Source organism: Rana temporaria, chromosome 3 (assembly GCF_905171775.1).
Source record: "Rana temporaria chromosome 3, aRanTem1.1, whole genome shotgun sequence".
NCBI lineage: Eukaryota > Metazoa > Chordata > Amphibia > Anura > Ranidae > Rana > Rana temporaria.
Genome location: NC_053491.1, coordinates 40,416,661 through 40,441,751, shown reverse-complemented (window position 1 = coordinate 40,441,751; position 25,091 = coordinate 40,416,661). Strand labels below are relative to the sequence as shown.

The 25,091-nt window shown below is 45.4% G+C and overlaps 1 protein-coding gene across 1 annotated transcript in view; it reads left to right on the top strand.

The window, feature by feature from the left end:
- The first annotated feature begins 2,318 nt into the window (after positions 1–2,318).
- Positions 2,319–25,091, top strand: part of LOC120931207 (gonadotropin-releasing hormone II receptor-like) — a 50,044-nt gene continuing 27,271 nt past the window's right edge. Inside the window, exon 1 of the mRNA XM_040342419.1 lies at positions 2,319–2,865. Coding sequence (XP_040198353.1) covers positions 2,323–2,865 — 543 coding nt within the window. The 5' untranslated portion in view covers positions 2,319–2,322. The remainder of the gene's footprint in view (positions 2,866–25,091) is intronic.

Here is a 25,091-nt window from a genome sequence, read left to right as displayed (position 1 = left end):
GAAGCATGTTTTACAATTTTGGACCGAAGCAAAACAGACCGATGGGCTATACACACGGTCGGTTTGGACCGATGAAACTGAACCTCGGTCCAATCTCATCGGTTTTGTCCGACCGTGTGTACGCGGCCTTAGTATGAAGACATCCGGGGTAAAGATGCCCACATACTACAAAAATAAAGGGAAAAAGAAAACCCCCAAAGAAGCCACGGGTGGACCAAGCCACATAAAAAATTTGGATACATTTATTAGATAGAATTTTTTTTAATTTTGCACATATAACAGGCACACGATACCCATCACCAACACCCAATTTTATAAAATTAACGAGACAACATTGTCTGTACTAAAAACCTGCTACATCATGTAAAGTGCATGCATATTCCTCTCTGCAGGGTTACCAACTAATGGTAACTGTCCACATAGACTGTCCTCCGCACCGATGTCTCTATCCGCTGTCAGTCTGCAATAGTGACCGGGAAGACTCCCCTGCAGTGGAGTGATCTAAAAGCAAGGCTTGAAGAGCTTGTGAAGCACAGCGTGGAAGGGACGACGTCAATGGCGGTCAGGAGAATGGTCTACGTAGACAGCTTTACCCCGGATGTCTTCATACTTAGATGTGCCTCTTTTAATCATCAACTAGTGAGTTGCTAAATGTTGTACCTTCATTAAATGTAACCATATTACTACACTTAGAGGCTCCTCTCTTCTCGTTTATACTCTGTAGCTCCTGCTGGATTTTGCTTCTAATCCCCTTGTGGAGGCTTCCATTTGTAGATGGACATTTTATGGTTACACAACCTATCACATTGCTAAAATATTTTTATATGGACTATAAACGGAAGGACTTATGAATAATTGGTTATGGAATCAGTCCACAGGTACAGCAGTCAGATGCTGTACCTGTGGAATCCTGACTCCTCTTTCCCTCCTCCCATGTGATTTTGGAAACAATTTCCAGAAGGGAAGGTCTGGTATCACCTAAGCAGTCCCTGGGCGCCCCCACTCCACCCCCCCCAAAAAAAAATTACATGCCAAATGTGGCATGTAAGGGGGCAAGGAGTGGTTTAAGCGGAAGTTCCACTTTTAGGTGGAACTCCGCTTTAAGTAAAAATCACAACAGCATACAGCCTGGCTTGCTGATATGGTGATGTAACCACGCAAATACATCTTGGGAAGTTCCTATCACAGGTTCAAGGTGGCAGACTCAGAGTTCTAGGCTGAGTTCCAGGAAGTAACAAGAGCAGAACGGGTAGGAAAAGAAAATTTAGTTATGCAAAGAATAAACATCCTGCAATTATATTAAGTATCTGTTTTTTTACGATAGGGGTGAAGTTTGTGTTTAATATCTGGGGTGTCTCAACTATTGCAAGTCCCTCCACGTTGGCTTAACTTTACATACTCTATCCCCCCTTCAGTCTATCATGAATGCTGCTGCTAGGTCATCCACCTTGCCAATCTGTTTAGTGTCTGCTACCCCTCCCTGCCAATTCCTCCCCTGGTTTCTGCTCACCAAATGAATACAATTCTAAATACTAACAATAGCTTACAAAGCCATCCACAACTCTGCCTCCAACTACATCACCAACCTCATTTCAAAATATCACCTAAACCTTTCTCTTTTCTCCTTCTGAGTCCTCCTGCTCTCTTGTTCCCTTGTCAACTCCTCCAATGCTCACCTCCAAGACTTCTCGGGAGCCTCTCTCATCCTATGGAACTTTCAACCCCAATCTGTCCAGCTATCTCCTACTCTGTCACCCAACAAATCAAATTCAAAATACTAACAACAACCTACAAAGCCATCTACAAATCTGCTCTTAGTTACATCACCTGACACCTACCCTGTCTTAAAATATCAATCAAATCATTCCATTCACACCTCCCAAGGCCTCCTTCTCTCTAGCTCCCCTTTCACCTCCTCCCATGCTCACCTCCTAGGGCTTCTCCACAGCCTCTCTCATAAGCTTGGGAACGGAGTATTTCTATGTCTTTCAAAGTCTTTCCAGGGATTTCTGAACAGCGCCAAGCGACTACGATCGGGGTTGTTTGGCTCCACTCGGCTTCGGCACCCCCCACAACTCAGGCCAAATGCGGTACTGCACACCGCTTTGGCATGAATCCTGCTCGTGTTGCGAGACAACACTCGCAAACCCAGTTCGAATTTTTAGAAATACAGTGCTCGTGTTGCGAAACGCTTGTTAACCCTCGTTACTCGCAATCCAAGGTTCCACTGTTTAGAAATAGTTATGTTATAATTATTCCTATATGTTGAAGATGAAACCTATGCAATGAACGTCTAATTGTTTTTTTTTTTTTTTTTCAGAAATGAATATCTCTAAGGAAGTTGGCATCAAAGGCTGCAGCAATGCACAGTGGCTCAGCAGCTCATGTGACTTGGATGTAAATATGACTTCAACTAATGGAACCAACAACCGTTTTCAGCTACCCACCTTCTCCTCAGCCGCCAAGGCGCGAGTGATCATTACATTTGTCATATTCACTCTGTCGGCCACCTGCAACTTGGCTGCTCTTTGGGCCGCTGCTCGGACAAGCAGAAAGAAAAGGTCACATGTACGAATCCTAATCCTCAATCTCACCACAGCCGACTTGCTTGTAACATTCATCGTGATGCCGTTGGATGCTATTTGGAACATCACAGTGCAATGGCATGCTGGAGATATAGCCTGCAGAATACTGATGTTCCTAAAGCTTCTGTCTATGTATTCCTGTGCTTTTGTCACTGTGGTAATCAGCGTAGACCGGCAGTCTGCCATCCTCAACCCACTGGCCATTAACGACGCCAAGAAGAAGAACAAGATAATGTTGTCGATCGCATGGTTAATGAGCGCAGTGCTCTCACTCCCACAGGTATGCTCACTTTTCAGCTACATTTACTAGAGCTAGGAAATGTATGTTCAGATTTGCCCAGAAGAATTTTTTAAGCCTTAATGCACTGCATGGCTTTTAAACTATGGCCAACAGGCTTAGAAGGGCCAACAGGGTTAAGGAGGCTTTTTCTTCAGCCAACCCCTTCACTTTAAGGCCCCATTCACACTTGTGCGACTTGTCATGTGACTTGGACCCCAAAGTCGCATGACAAGTCACACCCATGTCTTTCAATGACTACTTGATATACCGTATTTATCGCGGTATAACGCGCTCCCGCGTATACCGCGCACCCCTAAAGTGGCCCCCAATCCTGCGGCTTCGGGTGTCCTCTTCGGCGGGTCGGGTGTCCTCTTCGGCGGGTCGGGTGTCCTCTTCGGCGGGTCCGGCGTCCTTCTGCGGCGTCCTCGCGTCCTCCCCGCTCGTTTCCCACGCCGAGTTTGAATACTGCGCCGACATATACAGAGCGCAGTACACTCGTGTATTGTCGGCAATGCTCGGCTACCCGCGCTGACGTCCTGTACGTCCAGGACGTGAGCGCGGAAGGAGCCGAGACTGCCCGACTATACCCGAGTGTACTGCGCTCGGTATATGTCGGCGCAGTATTCAAAACTCGGCGCGGGAAAGCGGGTATCGGCGTATACCGCGCACCCACGATTTTGCCCTGATTTTCAGGGCAAAAAAGTGCGCGGTATACGCCGATAAATACGGTAATCACACACATAGGTTGGACTTGATGGATTTGTGTCTTTTTTTCAACCTCACCTACTATGTGACTATGTAACTATATACTGTTCATATCTGTTTGACTTGAAGTCTTAGCGACTTTAAAGTAGTTCCTGCACTTTTATGCAACAGGAGGGCCATAGGCTTCAATGTAAACCTGCAAAAGTCGCACCTGCATGATATACATGCAACTTGTGTGCGACTTTGTAGAGCCCATACAGTCACATGGTCAAAGCTGCAACAATGTTGCACTCATCCAAGTGTGAATGGAGCCTAAAAAACAGGGGATATGGGGGGCACAGAGCAGTCAAAGGGGTTGATTTACTAAAACTGCAGAGTGCAAAATCTGGTGAAGTTCTGCATAGAAACCAATCAGCCATTTGTAAAGGTACAATTTTTTTCCTAAATAGCTTCCTTTACCTTACTGCAGTCCTCCTTCACTTACCTCATCCTTCCATTTTGCTTTTAAATGTCCTTATTTCTTCTGAGAAATCCTCACTTCCTGTTCTTCTGTCTGTAACTCCACACAGTAATGCAAGGCTTTCTCCCTGGTGTGGAGTGTCGTGCTCGCCCCCTCCCTTGGACTACAGGAGAGTCAGGACGCTGTCTACGTTGCAGATAGAGAAAGGAGCTGTGTGTTAGTGAGAATCCTGACTCTACTGTAGTCCAAGGGAGGGGCCGAGCATGACACTCCACACCAGGGAGAAAGCCTCGCATTACTGTGTGGAGTTACAGACAGAAGAACAGGAAGTGAGGATTTCTCAGAAGAAATAAGGACATTTAAAAGCAAAATGGAAGGATGAGGTAAGTGAAGGAGGACTGCACTAAGGTAAAGGAAGCTATTTAGGGAAAAAAAATTGTACCTTTACAACCCCTTTATTTAAACCAGCAGAAGTTAGAAGCCAATTGGCTGCCATGCACAGCTGCACCAGATTTTGCACTCTCCAGTTTTAGTAAATCAACCCCCATAGTGTCAATGAACTGGAAGGTGTTGTAGGGAAAGCTGGCAAACCACATAGGGAGAGATTGGAGTCAGCTTGGAAAATGTACTTTAATTTTGATTGCTAGCTCTTTGAGCAATAACCAATATGCTGCCTTCTTTGTTCTCATTATTGGGGGTTGTTTTTTTTATAACATTTTATGGATGATTTGAGGTTAGCGGTCACTTTTGCCTGCTGTCCTGACCATAGTGAACATCCCTAAATAAGCTAACATTATATCCTTTCCCATTCATTGCACCCCCTTGCCCTCATGGATAAAATAAATGTTAGGCATACACCAGTTAGCCCTAATGTCTGAAATCTGGTGCAGCGCTGCAAAGAAACCAATTGGCTTACTTTTTTTTTGTCAAAGCTTAATTGAACAAGCTGCAGTTAGAAGCTGATTGGCGACCATGCACAGCTCCACCAGATTTTGTACTCTCCCGTTTTAGTAAATTAACCCCCATAGTGTCAGAGACATGGAAGTTATTGTAGGGAAAGCTGACAAACCGCATGTTAGAATATTATTTCAAATTCATAATTCGGCAATTCATAATTCATGGCAAGCTTGCAAAACATATTTGGTTTTATGATTAATCATAATAATTAGGTATGAGTGAATGACCTTGATCAGTTGATATGACATGATTCTTCAATCTAAAGCTGAGCATTGCTGGATATTTCTGGTTAGCAATTTGAGAATGACACATAAGGAATCTTGGTGTAGGGTGACAAGAATAGATCTCCAGAATAGGTCCGTATTTACGAAGTGAGATAAATAATATACTTGTTTATATCTATTGTTAAGTTAGTTTTAGTGAAGTCTTAGGCCGCGTACACACGGTCGGTCCATCCGATGAAGCTGACTGATGGTCTGATGTGCGTACACACCATCAGTTAAAAAAACGATTGTGTCAGAACGCGGTGACGTAAAACACAACGACGTGCAGAAAAAAACGAAGTTCAATGCTTCCAAGAATGCGTCGACTTGATTCTGAGGATGCGCGGGTTTTTAACCGATGCTTTTGCATACTAACCATCGGTTTTGACCTATCGGTTATCAGTCCATCGGTTAAATTTTAAAGCAAGTTCTCTTTTTTTTGACCGAAGGATAACTGATCGATGGGGCCCACACACGATCGGTTTTGACCGATGAAACGGTCCTTCAGTCCGTTTTCATCGGTTTTGACCGACCGTGTGTACGCGGCCTGAGTCATACTAATATGTATTAGTATATAGTTACTTAATGAAGTTATAGCTGGTAATATATGTTCATATAGATTATGTAGTTTATGACATTACATCATCACCACATTATTCTAAGTATAGAGTGTCACATGTGTGCCTGTCAATCAAACTCCATACGACTCTCGTATGTGCTAAGATGTTCCTTTGGTATAACATATTGCTGAACATAGCAGAAATTAATGTGTGCCATACAAGGGTCTAAAGGGTCTAAGTTTGGACAGTATGAGGTCATGACGTTCATTTGTAACATATATATAAGCTATGCTTCAGCCTAGGTTCACACTGCTGCGAATTCGCGGCTGCGATTTTGCCGCGATTTCGGCCGCATTTTAATGTAAATCGCGGCCCGAAATCGCAAAAAGTAGTACAGGAACTACTTTTTGAAATCGCAGATGCGGCGTCGCACTGATTAGGACAGTGCCATTGCCGACAATTGCCGCCGATTTGAGATGCGATTTGACATGTCAAATCGCATCTCAAATCGTTCCAAATCGTACCCAGTGTGAACCAGGGCTTAAGATGGGAGTTCGCACTCACATTTCACACTCACTCACACACACAGACACATTCACTCACACCCACTTTGAAAGATAACACTGACGGGCTGGATTCAGATACAATGGTGTATCTATCCGCCCGGCGTAACGTATCTCAGATACGTTACGCCGCCGTAATTTAGGGCGCAAGTTCTGTGTTCAGAAACAACTTGCGCCCTTAGTTACGGCGGCGTAACGTATCTGTGTCGGCGTAAGCCCGCCTAATTCAAATGTGGATGATGTGGGCGTGTTTTATGCATATTAACTGTGACCCCTCGTATTTGACATTTTTTACGAACGCCGAATGCGCCGTTAGTGAAAAAATCCCAGTGCGCATGCTCGAAATTCCGCCGCAAATCGTCATGGCTTTCGACGTGAACGTAAATTACATCCAGCCCTATTCGTGAAAGACTTACGCAAACAACGTAAAATTTTCAAAACTTGACGCGGGAACGACAGCCATACTTAACATAGGATACGCCTCATATAGCAGGGGTAACTATACGCCGAAAAAAGCCTAACGTAAACGACGTAAAAAAATGCGCCGGCCAGACGTACGTTTCTGAATCAGCGTATTTAGCTCATTTGCATACTCCTCGCGTAAATATACGGAAGCGCCACCTAGCGGCCAGCGTAAATATGCAGCCTAAGATACGACGGTGTAAGACACTTACGCCGGTCGGATCTTAGGGAAATCTATGCGTAACTGATTCTATGAATCAGGCGCATAGATACGACCCCGCACACTCAGAGATACGACGGCGTATCGGCGTATCACAGCGTATCTCTGTGAATCTACCCCGACATATTTACTCAGACGAACGAGAAGAACAGATGAACAAAACAGAAGTCTAAGAATGTCATTTCCTGTTTCTCCTTTACTTTGGAAAACTCTAATGCCCTGTACACACGATCGGTCCATCCGATGAAAACGGACCATTTTCATCGGTTAACCGATGAAGCTGACTGATGGTCAGTCGTGCCTACATACCATCAGTAAAAAAAACGATCGTGTCAGAACGCGGTGACGTAAAACACAACGACATGCTGAAAAAAATGAAGTTCAATGCTTCCAAGCATGCGTCGACTTGATTCTGAGCATGCGTGGATTTTTAACCGATGGACGTGCATACAATTTTTTTCTATCGGTTAGGTATCCATCGGTTAAATTGAAAACAAGATTGCTTTTTTTTAACCTATGGATAAATAACCCATGGGGCCTACACACGATCGGTTTGGTCCGATGAAAACGGTCCATCAGACCGTTCTCATCGGTTTGACCGATCGCGTGTACGTGGCATAAGGAGACAAGATGAAGCCTGAAACAGCACACATGCTTTCATAAGCTTGCTACAGCACTATCGATTCTATTTCATATATTTTCATCTACGCTAAACTGAACTGTAATACTATTTTTCATTATGTTTATGATGCCACGCTGTGTGATAATAAACTCACACGTTATTTTCAAGTCAACCTGACTATGAATGCTTGGTCATTCAGAAACGCCCTTGAGATACAAGAATATTAGATATTAATAACTTTTCTTCACCGCATAGGGGGAGATTAGAGTCAGTTTGGAAAATATACTTTAATTCTGATTGCTAGCTCTTTGGACATGACCAATTTGCTGTTTTTTTTTGTTCTTTATTGGGGGGGTTTATTTAATTTTGTGGATGATTTGAGGTCAGAGATCACTTTTTCCTGTTGTCCTGACCATAATCAACTTGCCTAAATGAACATACGTTATATAATTTCACATTCACTGCACCCCCTTGCCTTTATAGATAGAATAAATGTTAGGAATGCCCCAGTTAGCCCTAATATCTCAAATTAAAGCTGTCCCGTTGCTGGCCAATTAAACCAAGTAAACCTTTTTTGGCACTTGGAGGGCTTCGTTCTAAGGAAGGTATTTTATAATGTGCTACTAGGTGATGCCTACTAGCACATTATGGGCTTGATTCACATAGCCCGCCCTAACTTTGCGGCGGCGTAGTGTATCGTGTTTACACTACGCCGCCGTAAGTTAGCGAGGCAAGTACATGATTCCCAAAGTACTTGCCTGCTAAGTTACGGCGGCGTAGCCTAAATCGAGCGGGCGTAAGGGCACCTAATTCAAAATAGGCTGAGGGGGCGTGTTCTATGTTAACTTGTGTTGACCTGACGTGATTGACGTTTTTTTGGAACGGCGCATGCGCCGTCCGCCTACATATCCCAGTGTGCATTGCGGCACAGTACGCCGCACAGGCCTATTGGTTTCGACGTGGACGTAAATGACATAAATCCCTATTCACGGACGACTTACGCAAACAACGTAAAATTTTCGAATTTCGACGCGGGAACGACAGCCATACTTAACATTACTATTCCAGCTATTTGATGGAATAACTTTAGGCCTGATAATGCGTTACATAAATGGTGTATCTGTACTGCGTCGGCCGGGCGTACGTTCGTGAATAGGCGTATCTAGTGATTTACATATTCTACGCCGACCGCAATGGAAGCGCCACCTAGCGGCCAGCCTAAATATTGCACCCTAAGATAGGACGGCGCAAGCCATCGTATCTTAGATAGGTTTATGTGTATCTCTGTTTGAGAATACACTTAAACTTACAATTTTTCACTGCTTTATTACCTACAGTCTCTAAACTACTATTAAAAGTTGCATAGAAATTGCTCAGCGGTAGGTCAAAACTAAATTGAGATGTTTTAGGTCAGTCAAGTTTCACCAATGGCAAACCACCGATAGGAGTCTTGAACGGCCTAGGCTCATTGATGCATGTGGGGAATGAAGGTTGGCCGGTGTAGTGCGGTCCAATAGAAGGGCCACTGGAGCTCAAATTGCCGAAAAAGTTAATGCTGGTATCGATAGAAAGGTGTCGTAATACACAAGGCATCACAGTTTGTTGTGTATGGGGTTGCGCAGACCAGTCAGGTTGGCCATGTTGACCCAAGTCCACAGTCAAAAGCACCTAGCCAGCACATACTACTACACATACCTCCTTAGGCCAAATCCATTCCCATCCCTCACCAAGCCATTCCGCAAATATTTATATCCTACCCCAGCATGCACCACTAGCAATAAACCTCCTAGTGGTTGGACAGGGAGGTCATAAATATGTCAAGATTATTTGGCAATACTTTTCTGTCAGCAGGCTAAAGTTCCTTTATATCTTAGGCCCCGTACACACGACCGAGAAACTCGACGGGCAAAACACATCGTTTTGCTCGTCGAGTTCATGTTCGGCAGTCAGAAAACTCGTCGAGCCAATTGTTCCCATTGCCCAACGAGGAAATAGAGAACATGCTCTCTTTTTGGCTCGACGAGTTTCCGACGGGTTTCTCGGCGAAAAGTGTACACACGACCGGTTTTCTCGGCAGAATACGTCTCCCATCGAGTTTCTTGCTGAATTCTGCCGAGAAAACCGGTCGTGTGTACGGGGCCTCAGAGCCACCCCAAACTCTGGAAAGATCATGACCATTTTGTCAGGATCCATCCAGCTGCCTGATTGACAGTTGAACATGGCTGAGAGACAAAGCCAGCTGCGCTTGCCCCCTCTCCAGCCCAGCGGTGCTCCAGTGAGTGCTGGAGGGGCAGAGCAGAGAGCGGTGACTGACAGTCACCGCTCTCTGCTCAGAGCTGACTGAGAAATGAGCAATTAGCAGTCATGTGATTGTTTAATTCTCAAGCTTGGAGCCATCGGGGGAGAGATGCAGCATCACACTGTTAATGCAGGTGAGTATGTATGTCTGTTTTTTTTAGTAACCCGAAACGTCTCCTTAAACCCAGGTCCACACTGAGTGCAGTTTGAAATCGTGCAAGTTCAGCTAAACTTGCACGATTTCAAACCGGCATTTCAGTCTGATCTAGATTTATAAAAACGGGTCCCTCAGGCAAGTAGACTATTTAGCATTGGTGATAGCAGACCATATCCTTGTAGGACCAGGGGTCAAGTCCTGGGGAAAAAAGTGTGGGAACTCCCACCCAAGATCCACTCCCCCACCAAAAAATAAATAAAAAATGATACGCTCATATGCATAATTACTAAACCGCATGTTTGTTTTTTTCGATCCACTGTACCTTAGTAATCCTTTATGTTACTGGCCGCTTCCTGTATATGGATTCATTGGGTAGTGTGTGGGTATTCCGTCACTTTCTCGATGCCGCAATGTCTCCTGGGAGCTTTTGTCATTGTTCCCAGGAGACATTGCGGAGGTCTGCCGCGAGTTATCGCAGGATTTAGAAAGAACTTGCTTGGCTGCTCTCGGCTGCTCTAGTCCTGCAAAGGGAACTGAGTTCATGCTGTGAAAAAAGTGCAGGAACTCCGTTCCCACGCGTTCCCGCAGGACTTGAGCCCTGTGTAGGACTAGACCCATGTTACCTGTAGAGGCATTTAGGTAGATTCACAAAGAGTTAGGCCGGCTTATCAGTAGATAAGCCGACCTAACTCTGAATCTACGCCGGCGTTTGTTTAAGCGTATGCTCAAACAGAGATACGCTTAAACAAAGCTAAGATAGGCTGGCTTGCGCCGTTCTATCTTAGCTTGCAATGTTTCTGATGGCCGCTAGGTGGCGCTTCCATTGCGGCCGGCGTAGATTATTTAAATGAGGGGATACACCGATTCACGAACGTACGCCAGGCCTACGCCGTCGAATTACGTCGTTTCCGTAAGGGATAGGCCGCCTAAAGTTAGAGCTATGCTCTAGTGGACTAGTAATGTTAAAGTATGGCCGCCGTTCCCGCCGCGAGGTTCGAATTTTTTACGTCGTTTGCGCAAGTCGTCCGGGAATCGGGAGTTACGTCGTTTACGTCCGCGTCGAAATCAATAGGCCCGTACGGCGTACGTAGCCGCAATGCGCACTGGGAAATGTAGTCGCCCGGCGCATGTGCAGTGTAAAAAAATGTCAAAAAACGTGAGGTCAAGCCTCATTTCCATACAACACGCCCCTCTCCAAGCAATTTGAATTAGGCGCCCTTACGCCTGCTCGTTTGAGGCTACGCCGCCGAAGATTAGCAGGTAAGTGGTTTGAAAATCACTACTAGCCTAGTTAATTTACGGCGGTGTAGCCTAAACAGGCTAGGCTAGGCCGCCCTAAAGTTAGGCCAATGTGTGTGAATCTACCTAATTCTTCTTTTATTTGTTAGTAAATACATAAGGAAGCCCTGGTTCACATTGGTGCGTTTTGACATGCGATTTGACATGTCAAATCCGCGGCAATTGCCAGCAAGGGCACCATCTTAATCGCTGTGACGCTGCATTTGCGGCCCGCAAAAAGTCGTTTCTGTACTACTTTTTTGCGATTTCGGGGGGGGGGATTTCCATTGAAATGTCTGTGAATCGCTGCCGAAATCGCGACTGACATGTTGGAGTGAAATTGTGCAAGCTCAGCTGAACTCGCACAATTTCATTCCTGCAGTCAGTGTGAACCTGGGCTAAAAAAGGGCCCCTGGGGTCGTATTAGGTGGTTAGATTTAATTATCTCAGGTTTAATGATTTTATGCCAAATTTTCTACAATGGCTTAAAGCGGGGGTTCACCCTTAGAGGGCACTTTTCCCCCTTAGATTCCTGCTCGTTTTCACTAGGGGAATCGGCTATTTATTTTAAAATATGTGCAGTACTTACCCGTTTACGAGATGCATCCTCTCCGTCGCTTCCGGGTATGGGCTTCGGGAATGGGCGTTCCTTCTTGATTGACAGGCTTCCGAGAGGCTTCCGACGGTCGCATCCATCGCGTCACGATTTTCCGAAAGAAGCCGAACGTCGGTGCGCAGGCGCAGTATAGAGCCGCACCGACGTTCGGCTTCTTTCGGCTACGAGTGCGACCGTCGGAAGCCTCTCGGAAGACTGTCAATCAAGAAGGAACGCCCGCTCCCGAAGACCCATACCCGGAAGCGACGGAAGAAGATGCAGCTCGAAAACGGGTAAGTACTGCTCATATTTTAATACAAATAGCCGATTCCCCTAGACCGAACGAGCAGGAAGCTAAGGGGAGAAAATTTTTTTTTTTACAAATGGGTGAACTCCCGCTTTAACTACCATCTTTCCTTTTTTTTATCATGTACATTAGTGTTATCCTAATATTTCTTATGCAGCAAGACAGATCAGGATTTTGATCGTTTTGATCGGTTTTTGTAGTTCACGTGGTTTTTAGTCTGTCCCTGTCCAGTATAATATCATCATAGCACATTACAGTGTATGACTGTTGTGGGCACAAAACCAGATTTCTGAAGCAGATGAAATTCATAATTGCCGTTTTCCATTATAGCAAAACCTGGGAACTGGGGCCCAGATTCACAAAAGAGATACGACGGCGTATCCCCTGATACGCCGTCGTATCTCTGTTTTAGGGTCTTCCTAACTATGCGACTGATTTATAGAATCAGTTACGCATAGTTAGCCCTAAGATCCGACAGGTGTAATTGAATTACACTGTCGGATCTTAGAATGCAATACCTCGGCCGTCGCTGGGGGGATTTTGTGTCGTAAAACAGCGTCGGGTATGCAAATTAGTAGTTATGGTGATCCACGACGGTTTTTCGCGTTCGCTACGTTGCTGCTAGTCTAGTTTCCCGTCGCAAAGTTAGTCGTCATTTTAGCTGCCCTAACTTTAAACAGCACACGTATGTGCTGTATAAAGTATGGCCGTCGTTCCCGCGTCGAAATTTAAACATTTTTTGTTCTTGCGTAAGACGTCCGGGAATACGAAAGTACGCTACGCACGTTGCCGTTCGAAAAAAATGACGTCACTTCGCTCAAAGCACGGCGGGAATTTCAAAACGGAGCATGCGCAGTAGGTCCGGCGTGGCGAGCGCGCCTAATTTAAATGGCACACGCCCCTTTGAATTACGCAGGCTTACGCCGGAGCCCACCGGCGTAAGTTTTCATGCAAGTGCTTTGTGAATCAGACACTTGCGATGAAAACTTGTGGCGGTGTAACGTATCTACGATACGTTACGCCGCTGCGATTCTACGTGAATCTGGCCCTGGGAGTACAAAATAAAATGATCAGAAACAGATAGGGAATTTTTACATAACCACTTGCCTACAAGGCACTTTTACTCCCTTCCTGTCCAGGCCAATTTTGGCCTTTCCTGACGCATTCATGGCAGCACACACTGGGTTGTGGCTCCGCCCCCACAACCTGACAGGATTGGTTAGCTATAAATTTGAAGAGGAGACACCCGGCATTATTCTCTTTTTTTATCCTCACCTGACAGGACGTGGACGTACAGCTTGTCTCCTACCGCTATCGCCCCTGCAGGTTCAGCCTCTCCTGTTTGGAAGTCCCCCCTGTACAGTCTCTAATAGAGCTTTTATGGGGGGAGCCCCGCTCTGGTGGTCTCAGGGGTTAATCCCGGCAAGTTCCTGGCATATGTACAAGCTTTAAATAAGCTTAGACCGGCAGTGTGGCTCTCTAACTATTTTTTCCCTTTTCTCTCCAGATGCTTCCCTTCCCTCTTCTGGGTATGCTCTTCACTTTGTGTGCCCCTAAAAGTGTGTATGACAAGGCTTCCCTATGTGCCCCTGAGGGTTCCCATTCATACTGTGTCATTGTGGTGTTTTTACCTTTTTTTTTTCTAGGCAGGCTCTCTGAGACATGTAGTCCCTTGCACCGCCGCGCTCCTCGGGCGTACTGCGCATGCGCGCAGCACAATGATGACGCCGGACACCTCCCTCGCCCTCATCCAAGATGGCGCCGGGACGCGCGGGACGCTACTGCGCATGCGCGTACGCGTCATCAGCGCCGCGACGGCGGCGCCAAATTTAAAAAAGCCTGAAAATTTCTTTTTTTCCCTGAGGCTGCTGCTTTGCTGGAATTCCACAGGGATTTCTCCCAGGGTATGCAGGTGCTTCCCTTTCCCTATGCCTATACCTGGTTAGGTGTTTTGTTTACTTATTTTGTCACCTCTGTTGCTTTCTTCCAGTACATCCTTCTGCTGCTTCCCTGTGTTTTTCAATGGAGCCCACTGCCCTCGCAGACCACTACCAACAAACGAGGTATGGAGACCATCACTTTCGGGTAAGTAGAGAAGAGACAAAAAGAGAGCCGGCCACTTAACACTGCCTTTCTGTTGCAGTCCCATCAGGCCAAGAGACGCAAGCCCACGGCGCAGGGAGAGGTCCAGGCATGCATCAAGCAGGAGGTCCCGTAAAAGTCGGTCAAGATCCTCCTCCCGCTACCATCGATCAAGACACAGCCGATCACGCCGCAGCCGCTCCCGTCATAGCCGGTCTCACCGCAGACGGTCTCCCTCACCCCACCGTGAGCATTATCATACCCGTCCTGCAGCTAACGCTTGCTGGGTGTGCGGTGCTACTGCTTTGCCAGGAAAGCTAGCATGTCAGACTTGCTTTAATGAAGCAACTAGAGAAAAGGAGACGAGCGCCAGGATGACTACACTGCCTGAGAGGTACAGGGAGGCCAGATCCTATCGTCCCGGTAGGGAGTTCAGGAGAGAATGGAGACCTAATCGCCCACCCTTTACGAGGGGGCAGAAACCCAAGGTCACTACTGCAGGGGACCAGCAGAAGTCTTTTTGAAGTCTTGCCTGCCCACCCAGCTCAGGTGGGCGCCAGGCTCAGCAGTTTTGCGCAAATATGGTCGAACCACATAGAGGACCCATGGACTCTTTCTACAATAGAGCATGGCCACAGATGGAACTTTATAGGGGTATTGCCTCACGCTACCTTTCAACCCACCAAAATACCGTCTTCCCTAGACAAAAGGAAACTGCTCATGCAATACATTTTAGAACTATTGCAGAAAAGAGCTATCGTGGAAGTTCCCTCGCACCAAAGAGGCAGGGGATTTTATTCCCCTCTCTTTCTGGTTCGAAAGAAATCAGGGGACCTTCGGCCCGTGCTGGACCTCAAGCGGCTCAACAGAAGGATTCAAATAGAGGCCTTCAAGATGGAGAGTCTCCAGTCCATCCTCCTGGCAGTAAATCTCGGAGACTGGATGCTGTCGATCGACCTGTCAGACGCCTACCTCCATGTGCCAATACATCCCGCATACCAGAAGTTCCTGCGCTTTTCCATCGGTCAACATCACTACCAATTCCGATGTCTACCATTCGGGATCTCCTCGGCTCCCAGGACGTTCACAAAGGTTATGCTTCCCCTCATAGCATTCCTCAGAGAGAAGGGGCTGCGGGTGCATCATTACCTGGACGATATCTTGCTCTTGGCTGCAAATCGGGAGACTCTACTCCTCCAGCGGGAAATCCTAATCTCGACCCTCCAAAAGTTTGGCTGGTTGATCAACTGGCGAAAGAGCAGCCTTCAGCCATCACAGTCCATGGTTTACCTGGGGGCAGAATTGGACACGAAGCAGAACAGGGTACAACTGCCCTTAGAGAAGGTGAATCACTTAGTCCGGAAAGTGCAGAATCTATTGTCCTCCAGTCTCACGTCTTCCAGAACCTGCCTCAGTATGCTGGGCTCGATGTCATCCACCATACCCATGGTACAATGGTCCCAATGGCGCATGAGAACCCTGCAGAACACCTTTCTCAGGCATTGGGACGGAGCATCAATGCACCAACCCATCAGCATCCCCAGTCATGTAAGAAACTCCCTTCTGTGGTGGACTTGCCCTTCCAACCTCAGAAGATTCAGGCCCATAGCTCCTCCGGAACCGGAGATAGTAACATCCGATGCCAGCGAGAGAGGTTGGGGGGCTCACTATCTGGATCAGACAGCCCAGGGTCACTGGCACTTCCCTGCTCGGGGGACAGTCTCAAATATACTGGAGCTCCGAGCGGCATTCCAGGCCCTCTTAGCCTTTGCGCCTCTTCTACAGGGGAAGAGCGTCCTAATTCGGTTGGACAACAGGGTGGCGGTAGCCTACATCCAGAGACAAGGCGGTACCCGAAGTCTCATTCTTCTGGAAGAAGTTCGCCCCATAATGGAGTGGTCCCAGATACATCTTCTGGACCTGAGAGCAGTCTATGTCCCAGCAGCACAGAATACGCTAGCCGACTTTCTGAGCAGAGAACTTCTATCCAACAACGAGTGGTCCTTGAATCCCCGGGTGTTCGCCGTTCTAACGGAAACCTGGGGGGTTCCGGAGATAGACCTGGCAGCAACACCAGCGAATGCCAAATGTTCGAGATTCCTTTCCAGGGTACCCTTTCCAACAGCGGAGGGGACAGATTGTCTCCTTCACCCATGGGACTTCAATTTGGGGTACATCTTCCCCCCAACTCCTCTAATAGCGAGGTTCCTATTGCGACTCCGAAGGTCGTCGGCCACAGTAATCACAGTGGTACCATTCTGGCCGAGGAGACCGTGGTTTACGACGCTCCTACAGCTCAATACCCGACCTCCAATCCACCTTCCAGTTACGGCGGATCTCCTACTCCAAGGTCGGTCCCCCCATCCAGCCCCAGACAGGCTCCACCTGACAGCCTGGAGGTTGAGAGGGCTAGACTAAGGGAACAAGGATGTTCCCAAGCGGTTATAACAACCTTAATGCAAGCCAGGAAATCCTCCACGAACTCCATTTATACCAGGATTTGGGAAAAATTCGCCCAGCTGGCGCAACTCAAAGGTTGGAACCCCGTCTCACCCGATCCTTACCAGATCCTGGAGTTCCTGCAAACGGGAATTGACAAGGGACTAAATTCAGGCACCCTAAAGGTACAGATCTCCGCTCTGTCCGCCAAAACTGGCACCAGGTGGGCCTTGCATCCTCTGATCATCCAGTTCATGAAGGCATGCGTAAAGATCAGACCACCCAGAAGACCGTCCTTCCCGTCCTGGGATCTTTCGGTGGTCCTCGAGGCGTTCTCCAATCCACCCTTCTTCCCACTCAACTCGATTTCTCTATGGGATCTGACCTTAAAATTATCCTTCCTCATTGCCATTGCCTCAGCGAGGAGAGTGTCAGAGTTGCAAGCTCTCATGTCTAAAGAGCCATACCTGATTTTTCATCCCGACAGAGTGATTCTGAGACCGTCAGACCGGTTCCTGCCCAAAGTTTCTTCGGCTTTCCATTACAGCCAGGACATCGTCTTACCATGCCTTGCTAACGAGAATGGCGAACCTCATGCCTTGGACATTAAATCTACAATTTCCAAATATCTGTCGGCTACTACTCATCTCAGATCAACAGACGCTCTCTTGATTATACCTCACGGGGCCAGGCGGGGCCAGGCGGCCACTTCCCGCACCATCGCCTCTTGGCTGGTCAGGGCTATTGGAAAAGCGTATTCCACTCAGCAGATGGAGATCCCGGAAGGCGTCAGGGCGCACTCAACCAGGGCAGTGGCAACCTCGTGGGCAGCATATTGTGGTGTTTCTGCGGAGACTATATGCAGAGCAGCAACCTGGTCTTCCAGGCATACCTTTATCTCCCACTACAGGGTGGACGCCGCTCTATTGGCTACGGCCGAATTTGGCAGATCTGTCATCAGGGCCAATTCCTCTGCCTTATAGGGAATAAAATACTTTTGCATTGAACCCTCCCGACTGGCGAGTTATTTCCCAGTGTGTGCTGCCATGAATGCGTCAGGAAAACGGAAAATTGTATACTTACCTTCCGTAATTTTCCTTTCCTGACGCATCTTCATGGCAGCACACAGCTGCCCACCCTACTGTTCAATGATGATATTTACGGAGAATAATGCCGGGTGTCTCCTCTTCAAATTTATAGCTAACCAATCCTGTCAGGTTGTGGGGGCGGAGCCACAACCCAGTGTGTGCTGCCATGAAGATGCGTCAGGAAAGGAAAATTACGGAAGGTAAGTATACAATTTTCCGTTTTCAGCGCTGTTGCAATTTGAATGACAATTGCTCGGTCATGCAACACTGTAACCATGGACATTTTTATAATTTTCTTCACACAAATAGAGCTTTCTTTTGTTGGTATTTAATTACTTTTGTGTTTTTCTATTTTTTTCAAAAAAAAAAGACTGAAAATTTGTAAAAAAAGTTTCTTAGTTTCTATTAGTAAAGTTTCGAAATAAGTAATTTTTCTCCTTCACTGATGGGCACTGATAGGCTGCACTGATGTGCACTAATGAGGCGTCAATTGTGGGCACTGATTAGGTGGCACTAATGAGCACCGATAGGGGGAACTGATGGGTGGCTTTGATGGGCAATGATAGGCGGCACGTATAGGTGGCACGGATAGACGACACTGATGGGCATTGATGGGCAGCAATGATCGGCATTGATGGGCAGCACTGATAGCCAGCACTGACTGGCATCACTAATGGGAACTGATTGGTGGCAGTTGTGGGCACTGATTGTTGGCATTGGTGGGCACTGATTTCTGGCACTGGTGGCATGTTATTGTAATCAGGGCACTCATGATCTTTTATGAAAATATTTTTTTGATATTTTTGGGGGGGTTCTGTCAGATAGGCTATACAGGGCCCCGTGATTTCTAACAGCAGCCCAGCCTACAGGTAAGCTTATAATAAGGCTTACCTGTAGTTAAACTGAATATCTCCTAAACCTATGACGTCAGCGGCGCATGTGCTGTGAAGGTCCGGCAGATGCTTCCCACAGTTAAAGCATGCCCCACACAGTTAGAAGGCACCCTAGGAACACATTTAACCCTTTGATCGGATCGCCCCTGATGTTAACCCATTAAATCGGGGTTAGTGTCTTATTTGTCTGCCGCATAATTGCAGTTCTGCTGATCGCTGCCATTACAAGTAAAAAATAAATACAGGCATACCCCGCTTTAAGTACACTCACTTTACATACACTCGCGAGTAAGGACATACCCTCGAGTGTATGTAAAGTGGCTTACAAGTACTGTACAGACATTTTGCAGCCACAGTAGAAGGAGCTGAAGCTCAGAGAGCATAGCCCGCCCTGTTCCAGTGTGCCCTTGACACCCACACTACAGCCCCTGGGACCTCAACTACAGCTCCTGACACCCCCACTACAACCTTTGACCCCCCACTATACCCTAGAAGTGAAAAAAGGTATTGTTTCACTTTAAGTACATTTTCGTTTTACATACATGCTCTGGTCCCGTTGTGTACTTAAAAGTGGGGTATGCCTGTACTGTAAATAAAAGTTCCATAAAAATATACCATAGTTTGTAGACGCTGTAACTTTTGCAGAAACCAATCAATATACACTTATTGGGATTTTTTTACCAAAAATATGTAGCAGAATGCATATTGCCCTAAATTTTTTTTACCTTTTTTATTGGATATGTTTTATAGCACAAAGTAAAAAATATAGTTTTTTTTCAAAATTGTCAGACTTTTTTCTTTATAGCGCAAAAAAACCCCCCACAGAAGTGACCAAATACCACCAAAAGAAAGCTCTATTTGTGGGAAAAAGGACATCCATTTTATTTGAGTACAGCGTTGCACGACCACGCAGTTGTCAGCTAAGATAACGCAGTGCCGTATTGCAAAAAATGGCCTGGTCATGAAGGGGGTTAAACCTTCCGAAAGTGCTTAAAACTAGTAAATATTATACCTTCCTATCTATTTTACATCAGTTTTAAGGTCCACATTCAATATTTGGAATCTAGTATCTGACATTTGAATACCGTATTTGCCGGCGTATAAGGCGACTGGATGTATAAGGCGACCCCCTAATTTTCCAGCTAAAACATTGGTTTTGAGATATACTTGCCATTTTAGACGACTCCCTTCAGGTGCTTCAGATGGAGGGTCAGGTGCTTCAAACCAAAGCTCCGGTGGTGGATGGCGAGGTGGCCATGGAAGGAAGAGGAGCCGAGATGTAGCCGCATTCGGTAACATACAGTATTACAATATACCACGCTGAGCCAATCACGGCAAGCGATGTATTCTATTAATGAATACAAAGCCTGCTCGGATTGGCTTTGAGATTCAGAGAGGATATTACAACCTCTGCCAATCCGAGCAGGCTTTGTATTCATTAATAGAATACATCGCTCGCCGTGATTGGCAGAGGTTGGAACATCATCAGCCGTGCCTCTCTGACTCTCAAAGCCAATCCGAGCAGGGTTTGTTCTCATTAATAGAATACATCACTCACCGTGATTGGCTCAGCGGACATTAATGCACATCCAGCAGGCTGACATCCATATACCGGCGTATGAGGCGACCCCCGATTTTTGGGGGATTTTTTTGGTTCAATATTATTTTATTAGTTTATTTAGGTATTACAGGAATTTACCCTATACAAAACAGGTGTATATATATGGAGGCCATCTACATATACTTTCAGGATACAGTATATATTCTTACATATCTTCAGTACATATCTTCCCTATCCAAAAAAAAAGAAAAAAGGGTGCTCCACTTTAGCTTATAGAACCGGTCGGATGTTATTCCAAGTAAGAAGGAATAGAAAGAAAGAAAAAAAAAAGAAAAGAGGGGGGAAGTTATGAAAACATTAACAATTATATTCACTCATGTAACTAAACAGTGGTAGAATTTCCCTTAACCCATATTGGAAACTCAGATGACTGTCGAAATTTGGACCAAACGGACCAAGTATGAGAGAACTGTTTTTCTCTTCCCATTTCCCGCACCAACAGACCTTCTAAACCTCTAATAAAGTCCATTTCAATTGCCCAGGGGCACCTGTACCATCTACTCACCAATTTATATGCCTTCTCTTGAGTTCTTGTAGCCATTGACATTTTATGAGTCAAAATAAAGCTTTTTTGCCAATCCGATGTAGTTAAAGCCGAGCTCCACCCTAAAGTGGAACTCCTGCTGATCGGAACCCTCCCCCCCTCCGGTGTCACATTTGACACGTTTCAGGGGGGTGCAGATACCTGTCTAAAGACAGGTATTTGCACCCACTTCCGGCCACAACAGTCTTGGGCAGACTGCGGGCATGACGTCACCTCCCGCCGCCCCCCGTTGTGTGCTGGGAACACTCGACAGGTAAGTGTCCTAATATTAAAAGTCAGCAGCTGCAGTATTTGTAGCTGCTGGCTTTTAATATATTTTTTTTCATGGCACATCCGCTTTAAAGTCTGTTGGAGGTCTTTTTCCCAGTTCCGTGTATACGGGGGAAGATCTGAATTTGTTGATAACAAAAGAATAGAGTATAATGCAGAGACCGAGTATGATATTGGCTCCTCTTGCAAAAGGAAAGATTCAAAGGCAGTTGGTTTAGCATAAATATCTTGATTTGATGGAATAGATTGTATATAACATAAAGCTTGATGCTTTATAAGGGTTATAAGAGAGCATCGTAGATAAAGAGGCTACCGTTAATAATGTATCCGACTGAAGGATTTGAGCAATTCTTCTATGTTCCTGTTTATACTAAGGGCCAAACATAGTTGAGTGTAAGGCTGGTAGAAAATCCGGTGTTCGAAAACAAGGGGGTCATGGGGCTCAATTGTTTTGATATTCTATAAATGGGTATCATGCAATCCCATATGTGTAGTGTTTGCCTAGTAAGATCTGCTGGAATTGAGAGGCCTTTTCGTAGAATAGACGAAGTCCCCGGAAGGGCACAGAGATCTATAGGATTTATGTGAACTTCCAATTGTACCCATAGCTTAGATGAGGAGTGGTGAAACCAATCAATAATACGTGTTAATATGGTTGCTTTATGATAGATAGAAACATCTGGTACCCCTACCCCACCTTTGTTTTTCGGAAGGGATAGTGTCCCAAAGCTAATTCTAGGCTGGGCTGGATTCCATATAATCTTGGAAAGTTACGGAAGTACAAGGCCGGGAGATGGATTGGAATTGTTTGAAACAAATATAAGAGGCGAGGGAGTATATCCATCTTAAGGGTATTAATTCTACCGAACCATGAAAGTCTCTTAAATGCATAAGATGTCAAAGCCATTTGAATTTTATGAAGCATTGGGAGAAAATTTAGAGAGTATAATTGTCATGTTGAAGCTGGTATATTCATCCCTAGATATCGAACCGACACTGAGCAGGTCCTGAAAGAAAAGTTCTTCGATATTTGCTTCATATTTGTTTGCGATAAGGATGGGGGATTTTTTTAAGTATAAAAGGTTGTTTTAAACGCTGGAAAATACGGTAGCTTGTAATGTTACGAGTGTTGAATGGAAAGCATTTCCAATGCAATCCTTGCTTTCAGACATTCTCCTGTGAAAACTCAACTATCTAAATGTATTACTTATCATTTCTAAGTTTTTTCCTGCCTGAGCCAGGAAGGAAATGATATTTGTATACTATGATCCATTTATAAATGATTTCTCTGGAAAAAGGACACAGCTGTTATAAGGGAACACCTTCTTCCTGGCAGAATCAGATAAAAACCTTTCCGTTTAATGGCATTGTGTAAACCATTACGTCATACACCAGCCAACTAGATACTGGCTATGCAAGGTCTTGTGGACTAATACAAAACAATCAAACGGGAATACTCAAAAAATATAGAAGTGAAGTTGTACATTTTCTCTTAATGGGGTCATGCTTCATTATGTTCTACAGCTTCCAGTGCCGATGGGCCTTCTAACTCCATGCATCTTCTATGTAATCCATAGAAGGTGTTAGTTGTCAGATGTTTTATAAAAGGTGTCAAGACTTCCAGGGCTTTTTGTTTGTCATCTGCTGCATGAATTCATAAAAATAAAAGCAACGTTGACTATATCACATGCCTGCTCTGTATACCTGAACACTTACAATATTTTCTCTTTCAATGTGAAAATATTCAGTATCTGTACCATCATCCTTTATTTAAAACATGTATAAAAATGCAATACAAATTGGATTTTTACAAGCACTTTATAATTAGAGTCAATGCAAAAAGCAACATCTAAAATATATATTTTTTTTACATCGTATAAGATAACTGTACACTTTATCCACACCTTTTAGGCCAGTAATTCCATTTCAAACCACATTTAGTCTCAACAATTTTTAGTTTATAATTTCTCATCATCAAATAGTTGAGGTGGAGAAATGGAGTGGTGACATCACGATCTTCATCTCATCCAGGGAACACTTTGCATTCATTGAGAAAATGGAAAGTGTTCTTTGAATGGTGCCCATACCAACCTATGTTCACTAAACAGCAGGATAGCTACTCAGCCCGCTACCTGGAAGTCAAAGTTGATCAATTTAGTAAAGAGTGGAAGGGATTCGAGTGATTCTATAACAATACACACCTCATCCCAAAGGTAATTACAATCGGTACAGAGAAAGAGTGGGATTGTAACGGTGCTAAAATTTGATGCAAATTAAATAGCTATTAAGTAAAGGATTTTAAATTGTTATTAAGATACCATATAAACATTTAGGTAGATTCAGAAAGAGTTAGGCCGGCTTATCAGTTGATAAGCCGACCTTACTCAGAATTTACGCCGACTTATGTTTAAGTGTATTCTCAATCAGAGATACACTTAAACATATCTAAGATACGACGGCTTGCGCCGTCTATCTTAGGTTGCAATATTTCGGATGGCCGCTATGTGGCGCTTCCATTGTGGTCAGCGTAGAATATGTAAATTAGTAGATACGCCGATTCACGAATGTACGCCCGGCCGACGCAGTACTTTTACGCCGTTTACGTTAGAGATAGGCCGCCTAAAGTTAGAGCTAGGCCCTAGTTGGAATAGTAATGTTAAGTATGGCCGCCGTTCCCACGTCGAAATTCAAAATTTTTACGTCGTTTGCACAAGTCATCCGTGAATCGGGATTTACATGGTTTACGTCCACGTCGAAATCAATAGGCCCGTGCGGCGTACTTAGCCGCAATGCACACTGGGAAATGAAGGAGCCCGGCGCATGTGCAGTTAAAGCGGGAGTTCACCCATTTGTAAAAAAAAAAAAATTCTCCCCTTAGCTTCCTGCTCGTTTGGTCTAGGGGAATTGGCTATTTGTATTAAAATATGAGCAGTACTTACCCGTTTTCGAGCTGCATCTTCTTCCGTCGCTTCCGGGTATGGGTCTTCGGGAGCGGGCGTTCCTTCTTGATTGACAGTCTTCCGAGAGGCTTCCGACGGTCGCATCCATCGCGTCACTCGTAGCCGAAAGAAGCCGAACGTCGGTGCGGCTCTATACTGCGCCTGCGCACCAACGTTCGGCTTCTTTCGGAAAATCGTGACGCGATGGATGCGACCGTCGGAAGCCTCTCGGAAGCCTGTCAATCAAGAAGGAACGCCCATTCCCGCAGCCCATACCTGGAAGCGACGGAGAGGATGCATCTCGTAAACGGGTAAGTACTGCACATATTTTAAAATAAATAGCCGATTCCCCTAGTAAAAACGAGCAGGAATCTAAGGGGGAAAAGTGCCCTCTAAGGGTGAACCCCCGCTTTAAAAAAGAACGTCAAAAACGTAAGGTCGAGCCCCATTAACATAAAACACGCCCCCTTACACACATTTGAATTAGGCGCCCTTACGCCCACCCGCTTTAGGCTACGCCGCCGTAACTTAGCAGGCAAGTACATTGTGAATCATGTACTTGCCTAGCTAACTTACGGCGGCGTAGCCTAAACACGCTAAGCTACGCCGCCGCAAGTTTAGGCCAATGTACCTGAATCTACCTAATTATACAGAATACAAAAAAAAGAACAAGGTTCAGTAAAAACAAGGTGTTGAAGCAGACTTTGAACTGTATGGGTCGCTGAAATCCCCAAGTTGTATGAGATAGTAGTCACATATGATGTCAGATCCTTATATATTTCGCCATTTAGTCTTCCTCAGGGGAGTATACCGGGACCACCAATTTTAACAGTCAGCTCTAACATAGAAATACAAAAGCAAAATATAAGATACATTTCAAAAAGACATACATTTGCAAAATTG